This window comes from Cygnus atratus, chromosome 14, assembly GCF_013377495.2.
Source record: "Cygnus atratus isolate AKBS03 ecotype Queensland, Australia chromosome 14, CAtr_DNAZoo_HiC_assembly, whole genome shotgun sequence".
Classification (NCBI taxonomy): domain Eukaryota; kingdom Metazoa; phylum Chordata; class Aves; order Anseriformes; family Anatidae; genus Cygnus; species Cygnus atratus.
In genome coordinates, this window is record NC_066375.1 from 604,200 (window position 1) to 619,115 (window position 14,916).

At 38.1% G+C, this 14,916-nt stretch overlaps 1 protein-coding gene across 4 annotated transcripts in view; it reads left to right on the forward strand.

Moving 5' to 3' along the window:
- Positions 1–12,668, forward strand: part of LARS1 (leucyl-tRNA synthetase 1) — a 30,156-nt gene extending 17,488 nt beyond the window's left edge. For all 4 annotated transcript variants that reach the window (XM_035560525.2, XM_035560527.2, XM_035560526.2 and 1 more), the window contains exons 21-32: positions 1,038–1,095; positions 2,016–2,079; positions 2,613–2,796; positions 3,032–3,122; positions 4,046–4,186; positions 4,786–4,926; positions 5,029–5,139; positions 6,267–6,377; positions 7,923–8,027; positions 9,160–9,255; positions 10,156–10,288; positions 12,254–12,668. In XM_035560525.2, the coding sequence (XP_035416418.1) occupies positions 1,038–1,095; positions 2,016–2,079; positions 2,613–2,796; positions 3,032–3,122; positions 4,046–4,186; positions 4,786–4,926; positions 5,029–5,139; positions 6,267–6,377; positions 7,923–8,027; positions 9,160–9,255; positions 10,156–10,288; positions 12,254–12,459 (1,441 nt within the window). In that variant the 3' untranslated portion in view covers positions 12,460–12,668. The remainder of the gene's footprint in view (positions 1–1,037; positions 1,096–2,015; positions 2,080–2,612; positions 2,797–3,031; positions 3,123–4,045; positions 4,187–4,785; positions 4,927–5,028; positions 5,140–6,266; positions 6,378–7,922; positions 8,028–9,159; positions 9,256–10,155; positions 10,289–12,253) is intronic.
- The last annotated feature ends 2,248 nt before the right edge of the window (positions 12,669–14,916 follow it).

A 14,916-nucleotide genomic window follows, 5' to 3' on the forward strand; every position in this document is an offset into this window, starting at 1 on the left:
CCTTTTCTTGGTACTTCTTTAGAGGGTACATGGAAAAAACATTTTAAAACAGCATTGCTGTATATTTAAGGCTTTTTCTATCTTTGAGAAGTGGAGAAGAATATACAGTAGCAACGTCTAGAGCTAAATCCGTATACAGCTGATGCAGGAACCTTTGATGTTTGCCACTATTTTTCATTTGTTTTGTCTGTCTATGGAGGCACGAAAAGCTCACAGTTAAACAGCCACATTAGAAAGAAAATGTATAAAAGCAAAGAATTAATTTTTACTGTAGCCTTCATTGACCTCTTTTATAAAAGTCAAATGTATTCTGTAAATATCTCTTTCTATGGATTTTCTGATGTTGAATCATGTTCTTGCACTGAGATTGAAGTGAATTTATTATCATTGTTTTCTTAATTACTTCTCATGGACCGTTGAAACTGTGTGTGTGTGTGTATGTATACATATATATATATATATATATATATATTGCAGTGGACTGTATAGTACAGGCTGAGAATTTTTGCCAATCACACGGGGCTTTGAGAAAGATGTAGTTCCTAAGCATGAATATACTGTTTGTATTGCCTTGAACCACTAGTTAAAAGTTGTATAAAACTATATATAGGAAAAGTTGTTTTCTCATGTATAGTAACAACGATCATGGAGAATGAATCTGCTTCCTCCACTGGTCAAGATATGTGGGTTTGCCCAGCAGAAGACTGTAGCTCTATCCAGTGCTGTTGAGCAGTGCTAATCACAGTCTTTTAAATTAAGTATAGCTGAAGGGAGGGAGGTGAGGTAAATGAAGTGTAATTGTTGGTGCAGTGCTCCCTGCTTTGCATGTCAGCAATGGTAAGCCCTAGCCCTTACATTATAGTTCTTTTCATCTTCAAAGACACTCCTTGATTTTTTTTTTAAAGCCACCTCTCCAGATACTTTTTGAAGATTCCATTTAAATTATTCATCCCAAACAGGAACATAAAATGTTTATTTTCTCTTTTAAAAGGAATATTTCTACTTAATTATACGCTTTGCATCTTGTCTTCAAACAGAGAAAAATGGCCAGTAGCTGTGAGAGCAAATGGACATCTCCTTCTCAATTCTGAAAAGGTATAGTGAGGTTTTGTGTATGTAGCTGTCAAAATAGGCACTTGCCAGCCAGATTGAAAAAAATTTATCTAGGAAATTAAGAGGAAGAAATTGTGAAAACAGTTCCTTCTTTGGTGCCCTTGAGTTTTTCATTCACTGGAGGTAAAGATATGCCTTTCCTCCAATAATGTCTTAACTCCTTTTCCTGTTAGTTCTTGTATTGCTTCATCAGTTTAGTGAAGATTTCAGTGGATTTCTATTAAGTTTTAGGATAATTTAGAATGTAGAATGCTTTTTTTTTTGGACTGCATTTTTGCTTTGTTAAGGCTTGGAGTAGGTATAAGAAGAAAAAGTTTGTATGACTAACTTTGTAATTCCAACAAGTTCTGAAATTGAACTTTATTGAATTTAAAAGTGCCTAAACCTTAGAATTTGACCTTGGAGACTGTCTAATTGAAACAAAAACAAAACAAGACAAAACAAACAAACAAAAAAAAATCACCAAGGCTCTACCTCAAAAATTGATGCAGGATAAGCTGAAAATGTCAATTTCAAAGTATTTTGATTTCAGAAATTTAATTCAGGTAAGTTTGGGGATTTAATTTTGGTACCAGTTATCCCATTTTCCAAAGTCTGATGAATTCTAGGGTGGAACCCAGATGAGACAGAAAGCAGCTACTATTTCCATGCAGTTGTGGTATATGCAGACCTTAGTAGTAACAATTTGTTCAAGTCTCAAGAAATTTCAGGAATTGGATCAGTACCTGCAAAATTTAGTCTGTCTTTACTATGAGACGTAGTTCAGTTTTACCAAACTGCTTTTGATGTGATTCATGAGAAAATACTTTCTCAGTGGTTTCCCCAAATTCTTGTTGTCTGTCTTGCTTATCCAACAGCAAAATGAACGTAGGAGAAAAACAAGGTTTTTCTATTTCTTTTAGATGTCTAAATCTACAGGTAACTTTCTTACACTAACTCAAGCTGTTGACAAGTTTTCTGCAGATGGTAAGTATGTTTTGACCTGTTTCTGTTTTTCAATTTTAGTCATTTTGGCATCATTAATGTTTTGCTCTGGAAGGAGCAGTGGATATATTGGAGTATTTAATTGCAGTAAATCTACCACTTACCAGCTGGTTTTGCTTGAAAAGCTGAACTTTATTTAGAAAACTGGGATGTGTGTTAAGACAACACCTGTTTAAATCCAAAACTTCCAGTGCTGAGGCTTTCTAGAAGGTGCCTAGGATGGGTGAAAACCTGTTCTCACTGGGGGTCAAAACATCAGACGAATGCTATTGTGTGTGTATAAATGTATGCCATGCTCTTCCTTGCATCCTCATGGTTTTTGAACAGTGTTTGTACTACTCTCTTGGTGTCTGTCTGATCTTCTTGCTCTTTATAAGGATGGCAGTGTATGCATCATGGGTAAAGGGCATCTTTTGAGATATCTCTAGTAATTGACTTTGAGTCCCTTGCCTCCTACATCCCTATCTACCAGCTAATTGCATGCCAGCCATGTTAGCTATTGTGGTTTCTTTCAGGCATGCGTTTAGCCTTGGCTGATGCTGGAGACACTGTTGAAGATGCCAACTTTGTGGAAGCCATGGCTGATGCTGGTATTCTTCGTCTCTACACGTGGGTGGAGTGGGTAAAGGAGATGATTGCAAACAGAGACAGTCTAAGAAGCGGTCCTGCTAACACCTTCAATGACAGAGTCTTTGCCAGGTACTCTACAAAGGCTAATGTAGTTTGGTCCTTTTTTTTTAAATCTTGCTAGGATCATCTTTGTAGTTTTTTTTTCTTTTCTTTCTACAAGTTAACGAATTCCATAAAGCAAAACACATTTTTGATTCGCTTTCAGAATAATGATTGTGTCACACTACTGACATTGATAGTGTTGTTTTACAGTGTTGCTGTTAAGTGAAGTGGACAATATTGATGATTTCACTTTCCTCCCTAGTGAAATGAATGCAGGCATAATGAAGACAGATCAAAATTATGAGAAGATGATGTTTAAGGAAGCACTAAAAACTGGCTTCTTTGAGTTTCAGGTAGGTAATCTCTTTTCAGGTGTAGAAAACTAATACTTGCCGTTTATTACTTTTTTGTGGATTTCTTTTGATCCTAATGTCTCTGGTCCTTAATTGTACCACTGAATTGGAATCCAAATTATATCAGGAAAAAAAGACCGCTTCAGTAGTCTTAAATTATAAACGTCTTTTTGTGGCATTTTGCAAAAGGCTAGAGGAGGGCACCTGTGATGCTGCAAATAGTTCTGATATCTAATATGAGCAAAAAGCTCTTTTAAAAAAAAGATGCTATTGAGAAGAGTGTTTCCTTTTTGCTCCTTTGTAATAAGGAACTCTGCATAAGAAATACAGATGATAATCAACAGAATTGTTTGGAAGTAGAATGCTTTTTGATATACTCTATAAACTATGTCTCCAGAGTGTCTGCTGAACCATGCCACTTCGCATAATTACCGAGACTCCTTTATGTGGTTCCTTTATGTTATTCAGGAGCATGATTAAATAGGCTGTACTGTATGCATAAGGATAGATCATATTCATTACCTTTTTCTTACTACTTTTTAGTATCTTTGCAAGTTATTGAAAATGTTAGTACCTGATACGCAGTTGTGGATATTTTTGTATGTTATGTCTGTTCAAAAAAACCACTTTTTTTTTTTTAAAGTACCATGCTATTGTACAATGGTCAACTGACAGATTTACACTCGCAGGCTTAAGAATGTAATTCTTTTAATAATATATTTTAATAATGTATTATTGAGTTCTAAACTTGTTACATTCTAAAGGTATGTTAGAGCAAAGAATTGTTTTTTTTTTTTTCTTTCAAATGTTTCTCCATGTCAATTAATGTGTTAACAATGGTTGTTTTAACATATCAATGGTTGTTTTAACATATATAACGTTATTTTAACATATTAACAGTGGTTAAATTGGCTTTATTTCAGGCAGCAAAAGATAAATATCGTGAGCTGGCGATAGAAGGAATGCACAGAGAGTTGGTGTTTCAGTTCATTGAAGTTCAGACTCTGCTCTTGGCTCCCATTTGTCCCCACTTATGTGAACACATCTGGTCACTGCTGGGAAAGGTACTAGTAGTATATGTTTCAGTTTTGTTTTTTCATTCAGAGCTAAGCTTTCATTGATTTTTAGTAAGGCTAGTATCAGACTTATGGATGTCATTCATATGCAGGTAAAAGAAACATCTGTCCTATATTAGTGTATGAATTGCCATAATAGGTCATCATCCATATCACAGCAAGCATATTGAATTAATCTGTGTATTCGTGGTTACTGTAATGATTTATGTAACTTTCATACAAGTTACTTTGACTATCCTCTCACTGAGCGGTGATCTAAAATTAATCCAAATAATGAAACATTTCTACATTTATGCATGAAAATTAGCTTTTGAACTTGTGTTGGCAGGTAAACTGGAGAAATAAATGTTGTATGTGAAGTTATGTACTTATATGGCAGGTGTGCTTGTATATATAGTCTTTAACATACTTGCAAATTAGTGCTTGTTGGCTGTATACTTATTCCTTTACAACTGAGTTATTGGTGGGTGCTCATTGAGGTTCAAACTGTGTAAACCAGTTTCCACTCAAGCTATAATGGTTTGAGAAAATAACAGACACTAATGTATTTTTATCTCAGTGCATTTAATTTCTTCCTTTCTTCAAAGCCTGATTCCATCATGAAAGCCTCCTGGCCAATAGCAGGTCCTGTGGATGAGATACTAATTCGCTCTTCTCAGTACCTCATGGAAGCAGCTCATGAGCTCAGACTTCGTCTCAAGAGCTTCATGGCACCTGTGAAAGGAAAGGTGAAGTGTACTAAGTCATCCTTAAGTCTTCATACTCAGTAATTCTGGATTGTGTCAGAACTCCCTCCTGATGTTACTTTTTTTTCCCTATTGTTCCCTTAGAAAAGTACTAAAGAACCTTCCCAGAAGCCTTCTCACTGTACCATCTACGTGGCAAAGAACTACCCGCCTTGGCAGCACACCACCTTATCAGTTCTGCGCAAGCACTATCAGGTGACTGCTCTTGTTTCTTTGGGCTGCTTACCTGCTTTTTTGTGCTCTTATTTTCTATCTCTAAAGAAACTTATAAGCTGTAACTTGCTACCAAATTACTTAAATATAAAGTGAGACAGTTTTAATTTCCTTTATGCTTTTATATCTGTCTAGTAGTTTTCAATGCTTAATGAAGATTTTCTGAGGAATACCACTGATTTGACAGTATGACCTTGTTCCTTTTGACAATTTTTGAGTGAAAACTGGCCCATGTTTTGTCATTTTTCATTTTTAAATTGATAAACTTTTAAAATATTCTCTTTCCCAGGAGTATTTCTGAGGAAATGTTGTTGACTAAGAGATTAATATTACTATGCAAGAGGGCTTAGAAGCATTTTGTGATCTCTAAGTAGGTGTATACCGTTCACTGATGTTGCAAGAAATATGTTGAAATGCAATATATCTGTCATAAGCAGAAGAAATTAGCTTCTGTGAAAGCAGAAGAGTCTGCTTCTAATGTGGAAACTGGTGAGAATGGTTTTTGGCATGCTGATGAACCATCATCTTTTTCAGCTTAAACAATCAGTGTTGTAGCTGATAGATGAGAGTTATGACTCTCTCAACGTGCAATATTGAGTTAAACCAATGTTCCTCAAGTGAAACTTGTCTTTAGAGTGTTAAGTTTGGGGAATTCTATAGCCTTTCTTGTATCAGTATTGAATTCTGCTGTTCAGTCTGATGCACTGACTTGAAGCACTGGCAAATATCTGAACTGTGAATGCAAAGTACAAACAGTTTGGGAAAACCACTGCATGAAAATCTGCTTGAGGCAAGACTTAAATGTGGATTTAAAATGCATTTTAGTATATAATTCAGGTACCTTAATATATAGTCAAAGGCAAGAGTGAAGAAAACACAGAATAATACTGAGTTGCTTGAATGGCAGTAGATAAGTGGTTTTGGTCAAGATTTTACAGTCTTACTTCTAAAACGTTTTAAAAGGATGAGAAAATGATTGTGTGGAAATCAATGATAATAATAGCGTTTGCTGGTATTTTGGGAAAGTGAAGGGTATATGATATTAAAGGGCAAGTATTTATTTTTTAAATGATGCCTATTCTTTTTAATGTATATTCATTAACATTTAGGTCAGTGGAGGTCAACTGCCAGATAATAAAGTAATTGCCAGTGAGCTTAACAACTTGCCAGAGCTGAAGAAGTATATGAAGAAGGTTATGCCTTTTGTTGCCATGATTAAGGTATGTGATAGAGGGAAGCTTCTTGTATAGAGAAAGGTTAATGGTGTCCTGGGCTGCAGTGGGCAAAGTATTGCCAGCAGGTTGTGGGACTTGATCCTTACCTTCTGTTCAGCACTGGTGAGGATGTACCTCTAATACTGTGTGCAGTTTTAAAATCTCTTTGACTCTATATGTGATTTGTAGATGTTGGGAGGGACTAGTAATGGAAAAATCATGAAGTTTAAGGGAAAAAGTAACATTTTGACACCAATTAAGAAGTGGCTTTTAAAAAATGTATTTATTAACGTCTTCTACTTCTTAACCTTATGTTTGTCATATAAATGCTGTTTTAAAGCATTCTCTTGGCCTCTGTCTAAGGTCATTCTAATTATTCTGTTTTGTGATAGCTCAAAAACTCTTAGAGGAATAGAAAGCACAAAGCAGCTATGAAGCTGTCTGTATAAGTGAAGTTTTTAAAAAGGTAGTACTTTATTAGACGAGCTAGTACAGTTTAAACAGATCAGACAAGCTCTCAATCATATGAGTAAGTTTAGGTCTGAAGCACACCTGGTTTTTGATAGTGTTCATCTGGCAATAGTTAATGATTCTGTTGCATGCAGGGAATGGGTTGGCATGCTGAGGGTTACCCAATAATTGATCCTTGCCCTTTAAAAGATGATCAGTAAGCGATTACATATAAATACATAGAAACTTCTGAACTCAAATTCCTTTGACCAGAATATTGTTCTGTGAAACTGAGTATTCAGCAGTTTCAATGTACAAGAAGCATTTTTGCTTTTGCTTCCTATTTCTTCAAAAGAAGGCCTAAATCCCAAAGCTTCTCCTGTGTTTACAAAGGGAAGAAATTCATTGTTAATTTAGGGAATCTCGTACATTAAACTGACGAGGAAACTACTGCCAGGGTAAGTCTGATGGAGCAGAGCTTCTAAAGAGACATCTGGCTCAGCATATGAAAGTGAGAAAGGGACAGGTTAAATTCCAAAGATGAAGTTCAGGTTTTTTTTTAAGGTGTTTTTTATATTGCCTTTAATACTTTGGATCTTGTGATTTGTTTTTGGTTTTCTGTACTAATTAAGTTACCTTTATGTTAACATATACAGTGATTGTTATTTCCCTGCAGAGAACTTGTTTTACAACTGTTGTGAACATGTCCAGTTGTTGTGTGCTCATTCTTTGTTTTAAACTAGGTCATAAGACTAAATTTCCTGCTGTGAAATAGCACTGAAATGCTGACTGACTTGGAGAATTCTCATCCTGCACATTAAATAGAGATTATAAGTAACTGAATATAAAACACCTTCTGAATTCTATATTAAAGATGTGTTATAATTGTTCTTACTTCTCCCATCAGTGTCACTAACGCCCTGAGGAAGAAACCCTATTATGAGAGAATAGTTGCTCCTATGCTAGCATATTGTGCCAGCAGAGAGCTCTTATGTTTAAAAGCCTGTTCTTTTCATGACTGATGTATGTTGCTTGCCATTTTGAAGCATTATTTTACTTGCAGTGTTCAGAGGGTTTTAATCCAGTTTTTTCCTTTGACAGGAAAATCTGGAGAAGAATGGTTCACGTGTTCTTGATCTGGAACTGGAATTTGATGAACGGGCAGTACTCATGGAGAATATTGTCTATTTGACAAATTCCCTAGAGGTTAGTATATATTGGCATATTTGTTGCTTGGTTCTCACTGGGATAGCTGGAGGACCAGCCTTTCCAGTGACACTTTCGAAGGGACATTTTTCTCAGACCTAACCAATATCTTACATTCTTCAACTGAAGAAATGAGGAGGAGATGTTCATAGGCATCACTAGTAAGAATGATCACAGCCTCGTATCTTCAGACTCTTACAATGGCACATGTTATCTGTAGCAGATTACTTCACCCTCTTCAAGGAGTGGATTCTAGGCAGGGTTTTTAAAACTGTTATATTGTGAAAGGCCAGTCTAGAAGCATTTATGCCAGTTTCATATGATAACCAAAATACTTGAATGGGGGAACAGCTCAGGCAGGTTTATAAGAAATAGTTTGTTTCAAGAATTAGAAGTTTCAAAAATACAAACTACTAAACTTCATTTTTTTCACCTGTGCAATATGTAATAAATGTGGGTTCATTGCTCTGATATAGGAGCAATCCAAAGTCAAGAATGAGCAATAACTTTTGTTGTAAAATGTGTAAATTTGCAAAAACAAACAAACAACCCAACCAACCAAACAAAACCACTAAACTGGTGGAAGAAGCAGTTGTCCTGCTAAATGGTGGAACTTTCATGCAGGAGAACGTACAGAAGCATAAGAATTAGACTACCAAATCATATAAAGTTTAACAGGAGTTGTCATGTTCTGTACCAGGGCATAATAACTCCATATTTCTGGATAAGCTGGGAGCTGGCTGGCTGTCTATCAAGTTTGCTACAAAAGACACTGGTTACTATGGGGCTGTCAGGTTTAATGCAAGTTTAATGCGAGTGTGCTGTCACTGTAAATGAGCCATGCTGTTTGTTGACCTACATTAGAAAGAGTTACCTATATAGAACGTGATTTGGGAAGTCATCCCTCTCAGCCCTGCTGAGCTCAAATTTGGAGAATGTGTCAGTGTTTTGCCCCTGTCTCATCCTACCCCCATTGTTTAAAAAAACGATGATGAGAAATTGCAGCTTGTTGAACAGAGGACCACCAAGAATGTTAGGGGGGACCTGGAGTGCATGGAGGTCTGGTAACTCCTGTTGCTCCCTCCAGAATGATTAAACTCCTATTTACACGCACACATACCCTTTCTTACAGCTGGATCACATTGAAGTGAAGTTTGCTTCTGAAGCAGAAGATAAAATAAAAGAAGAATGCTGTCCTGGAAAACCGTTTTCTGTATTCAGAACTGAGGTAAAATCAGAAATTTAGATACTGGAAATCTGAAAACTTAAGTTAAAACAATCCCACAAGCATGCCATTTAAAAGTTTGTTCAGATATATAAAGAGGAATTTTTGCCCTTAACCTAACACCTCTTCAAGACAGGAAACACTTCCTGAAGTAATTGTAGCTGTGTGTAGGGGGCAGGGGAAATAGTAAATGTGCCTGTATTTGTATCTTATCCTCAAGGCTCTTTAGGTCAAATCTTTAAATTGTGCTGACTGGGAGACTTTTAAAAATGAGTGACTTGAGCATCAGCATACTCTTACATTTGTTTCTTTGAGCCACGCGCCTCCGTTACCACTCTCTAGATAACTAGATGAATCTCACTTTACCACTGTTACTTAGAAATTCTGGCAGTGTTATACCTTTTTTTAAGGTGCTTTAAACTTCCATGTGAAACTTAGCTTGCTGAATCCTAAGGTGTTTTTTAATATTTTCAATGATTGTCTGTTAGTTTATAATGGGCTAATAAACCGCATTCAGTTGCATAAAAATAAAGCCTTTTGAAATTATTCCTACAGCACAGTGTAATGGAGTCTTGAAAGAATTAGTGAGTAGTGTGTGATTAGTGAAACTCTTTGGCAGTAGTATCATATATGAATATTTCTAGCTGTAATACTTTTCAACCGTAAAAATTTCATTGATTTCCCTAAATATGTCCTAAAAAATTATGCATACTGTGGCTTATATTTTAAAGATTCCTGTGAGAGCTTGCATTCTGCCAGTGGCAGTCAGTGTTTCTAAATGAAGGTTATCCATCCAGAATATTTGTTGATAGATCGTTTATTTGTTTTATTTGCGTGTTTCCTCTGAGGCTTTGATCACAAACACAGATTTTGCCTTTACTGTTATTACCAACTCTCTTGTAGCCTGGTGTGTCTGTATTTTTGGTGAACCCTCAACCATCAAATGGCCACTTCTCTACAAAAATTGAAATCAGGCAAGGAGATAATAGAGAGACAGTGATCAGGCGCTTAATGAAGATGGACAGAGGAATCAAAGGTAAGATGTGTAGTAGTAAGAGTCAGTAATATCTAGCAGTAAGATGTATATACTACTAAAATGTAGTAGTAAGAGTCAGTACTATGTAGTAGTAAGAGTCAGTAAGCATCAGAAGAATTTCTTTGAAAGCACTCAGTCCATGGGCAACAGTGAACTACATTGTGAGAGCATTAAGACATGCATTTTATCACCTGTGAAGCCCGACCTTAAGCAGCATTTAAGCTGTCGTAGCACTACATAGTCCATTCCCTGATGTTAGCTGGTTTCCAGTAGTGGAGACCCAAGCAAGAGCAGCTGGGGAGACAATTTGCTGTGGTGTCTGACAGCATCACCCCTGCTCGCTTACCAGAGGTAGTTGTCCTGGTAGAGGTGCAGTGATGGCTCAGATAAAGGTCTCCAGACAGAACCTGAGTGTGCCGCTTTTGCTGCTAGCGTTTCTATTTAGTGCTTGTAGAGTTCTGTGGAGTGGCTGGTGTTCTGTGGTTTAGGGATCTGAATTCCACCACAATAACTTCCATAGGGATGGATTTTCTTCTTTTCTGATGAAAATCCTCTGATTGCCATAAGTACTTTGTGTCCTCTTGCTTCTTTGCTTTCTAAATAGTTTTCTGTCCAATAACCTCACACGAGTCTTACGCTGCCACGTAGGTAGGTTCTTCAGGCGATGGGCACTGACATGACAAGATGATGATGAAAACAGCATCTCATCACTGTCTCATTGTGTGGCACTGAGAAAATCTTAGCCTCCTTTCTTGTTTTTTGGATTGTTGCAGTTGGAATAAAAGCTGCCTCTTGAGAGTGCTGGTCAGTTTAAATGTTTGTGGTATCTTGACAGTCTAAAGATCTTTATACGTAATAATATTTCAGGATGTTCCCCTCACCCCTTTTTTTTGTTGTTTTTAGAAATAAACGGTTTGTTTTTCAGCCTGCTTGTTTACAATTTTAGTATTCCTTGCCTCTCCAACTCCTTGGAAAGATATTTTAGGAAAACACAGAATAACGTGGTAAAATTTCATGTCAAACATCTTTGAAACAAACATGAAGTTTCTGGCCAGTGTAATGAAAGAAAATAGCTTTCTTAAAGGAATAGTAGCTGTGTTTGTGTTGAAGAATGCAGAAATTCAGATTCAAACAAATCTGAATCACTGTAGAGCTGGACATTAAAGGAAAGATGGACTTGATCCAAAAGCTTGTGACAGCAGAGACGTCTTTTCTTTCCTTATTTTTCAACAGCTTGTGTTTTACATTAATGTCCAGCTGTCTGACAAAGACAACTGCCCATTGGTGGTGTGCACAGAGGGAGGAATATACGATAATGTGTAGCAATATGCACTTGGGGAAATGTGCTGTGTGCGTAGTAGAAGTGTATGCATGTCTACTACCCTACTGCTGAGTATTTTGAAAAGATGGAAAAAAGTGACTCTTTATAGTTTTTCATCTTTTCCAGAAGGTGTCACTGTTCTGTTGGTGCACAAGGGATAGGAGGTTGTACTTGGAGGAAGGCTTGACTAAAAGATCTGAGGCTTCACAGTGATTTTTCTGGTCTGCTTAGCAATCTTTTATTGGTGTGAATTTTAAAGTGGAATTGTATTTACAAAAATCCTCACCTTCCTCTTTCTCACAATCCCTGAATTCTTTCCTCAGAAAATGAAGACAGTAACTCTACAGTTACTCGTAGCTGTCACAGAAACAAATAAGGGAAATGTAATGCTTAGAATGCGGTGTTGGGACTTGGGGATAAAACAAACAAATACCGTTTCTGCTAGTAATGTGCTCTGTAACCACTGAATGACATCTTTGTAGTGGGTTTAAAACTTAATGTGAACAGTATCCCTGAGTGAATATATTTCCTTGGGGAAGATATTTTAGGAGTACCAAGTATTCAGTGTTGTTTTGGTTAACTTATTTGATACTATAGCTTGTGCGTAGATCCTGTAACCTAATTAGTGAGTCTCTTTAATGCAGATCTCTCTAAAGTGAAACTGATGAGGTTTGATGATCCCGTACTTGGACCCCGCCGTGTCCCAGTCCTTGGCAAAGAAGAAGTGGAGAAAACACCTATTCTAGAGCAAGCCATCTTCCATATTGACCTGGATGAGAAACGTGTTCACATTACTGAGAATGGCCTCACAAAGGACATCGGTGACACAATTGTTTATTTAGTTCATTAAACTGGCACATACATGGCTCGATTCCTGACAGTGAGAAAGTTCATAGAGTGACTTTGAAAGCATTTGTAACGAACGAAGATGCTTATTTGTTCTTAAAAAAAAAAAAAAAGAAAAAAACCACCCCAAACAACCTAATTAGGCATGCAAGTTTGTCCCTATTCTTTTAAATGTGGATATAATAAAATTTAATAAAATTATTTTCCTCTGGCCATTTGGCTTTGCTTCCCTTTTTTTTTGTGTTGGATTTCCCACGTTATTAAGAAAATTCTGGCCTTTCCTAATATTCTCCCTGGTATGATTTTAGTTTAAAAGAAAAAAAAAAAAATCTGGAGAGAGAATTTTTTTTTAACCTGAGTATGTTTTTTGAAGGATATAATTTCACAGTTACAAGAACAGGCCTATTTCTTTTATTTCCCAACTTCCAATTTTCTGCTGTCATGCTGTGGGATATTTCCTTTACTTTCATTGTCCTTCAGTTTTCCTCTATTCAGATGAAAGTACAGATACTTTTCTCAGAAACGCTACGAGCCATAAATAACATTACGGAAGGAAGTTAACATTCTGGAAAAAGTTCAGTGGGACAACAAGGGACCTTGGCTACGTCCCTTGATGCCAAGACAAACTGGATGAAATCGGAAACTGCGCAGCAATTTCAGAAATGTGAAGCTAAGCTCAAAACGGAACGTAGATGTTTTGATGTCTGGATTTTTCCAAAGCAGAGTGAGTACGTGTTTGTGGCAGTGCCCTGCTGCCCGTCTCACGATGTGCAAGAGATGGCAGTTTTGATTCAGGTTGTCTCCTGTGTCCATCGTGCCTGGGGTGAGCTCATAGCGAGATGAATGTGGGCAACCAGGGCAATGGGGAACTCTTTTTCCCACCCATGTGCCTGTTATGCAGGCACTTGATGAGTTTGCCTCATTTAAAAAGAAAATAAAATAATAAAAAAAAAATTACTGTGTTAAATTTCCCCTGATATTAGTGAAGTGTTTTGCTGACTGACAGGATTCAGATTCGGTATGTGTTAGCAAGGAACGTTTTGAAGGAGGAATATATTTTGGCTGCCCCACAGAAGCGCTAAAGCTGCACCTAACTTCTTGTTCGAGGGATTTACCTCTGTCCTCCTGGGCCGATTCAGCTGAGTGCTGTATCTGAGGACCTTCTGCCGTCCCAGCACCGGAGCGGGCTGCTGCTCGCCTGTGGTCTTGCGTTCCTCTTGCTGAATTGCTGCCGGCCTGTCTGGAATAGTGCAAAACAATCAGCTTCTAATTCTGCCTGGTAATTGCCATGAGTTTAAGGGCTGAAAGATGTGCTAATACTCATGTGGTTGTGGAGCAGCACCAGAAGTCACGAAGTGTTTGTCTGGTACCAACATCTCAGCTGGGGCCCCAGCCAGGCAGTGGTGTGTCCGTGGGGCACGGGGAGGGGACGGCACGGCCCTCCCGCGGCGGGGCGGCAGCGGGCCCGGTGGCTGGAAGCAGTGCCGCTGCCTGCAGCGCTGCGGTGCCGTCACTGCTGGGTTTGCTCAGGTTCCTCCAGCAAGCAGATGCGTCTGTTTCCACCCCTGGTGAGGTTGTTGCTCCGTGGTGAACGCTGCTGAGATCCTGTTGCTATTTATTCCTTCCTGGATGACCCCTGGGGATGGGACTTCTTTTTCCTTCTGGCCTTAAAAGAGGAGTAAGGTTAGGAGGCTGATCCTTGGCTAATGTTATAAATAATCTGGTACAATATAAAAATCTATATAGAAACCGTATAGGCGATGAGAAATGAAAGCTCCCCGTTGCATATTTCACTAAAATATCTTGTTTCTGACATAAGACTTAAGTAGGGCTGCCTCTGACTCAGGAATTCAGTTCAGAGAAGTTTATTAATCCCTGTGGGTTTTGCTGGCAGAAGAGAGAATTATTGACTCTGTGGCACCAGCAAAGTATCCAGGATCTATATTTTGTTTAAAGCAGTACCAGTTATTCTTCAGTGCTGTCTCGCTGTGTTAGAAGGATTGCTTGACCTTTGGTGAATTATTTTCCACTGAAGTGGGGAGCAGCTGAAGCCACCGTGTGAGTTAGAGGTGCACACCAGCTGCTGAGCAGCAGGGCAGCTGCCAGGGAACGGCTACAAGTGAGGTTATTTTAGAATAGTCTTTTTAATATTTGTGCAGTGCTTCCAAGGGGTCACCACTAATATTGATTGGTTCTTGAGCTATCCGTGTATAGAGAGGAGCCCGGTGCAGGACGGGCCACGGCGCTCCCTCGGCACGCACCCCTCTGGGCAGCGGTCTCTGGCTTGCTCCTTTGCCAGCTTTGAAGTCCTCCAGCAGGCAAGGCAAACACAGGCTTTTGGTTGCTTTTTTTGGTTGATGGGCTTCTTTGTTCCTGTTTTGGGCTGGGTCAGTTTGATCATGCAATTGTGTTGCAAGGTCTGGTTGCTTAAACTTGAAAGCCCCTCCCTGATCTCCAGGTC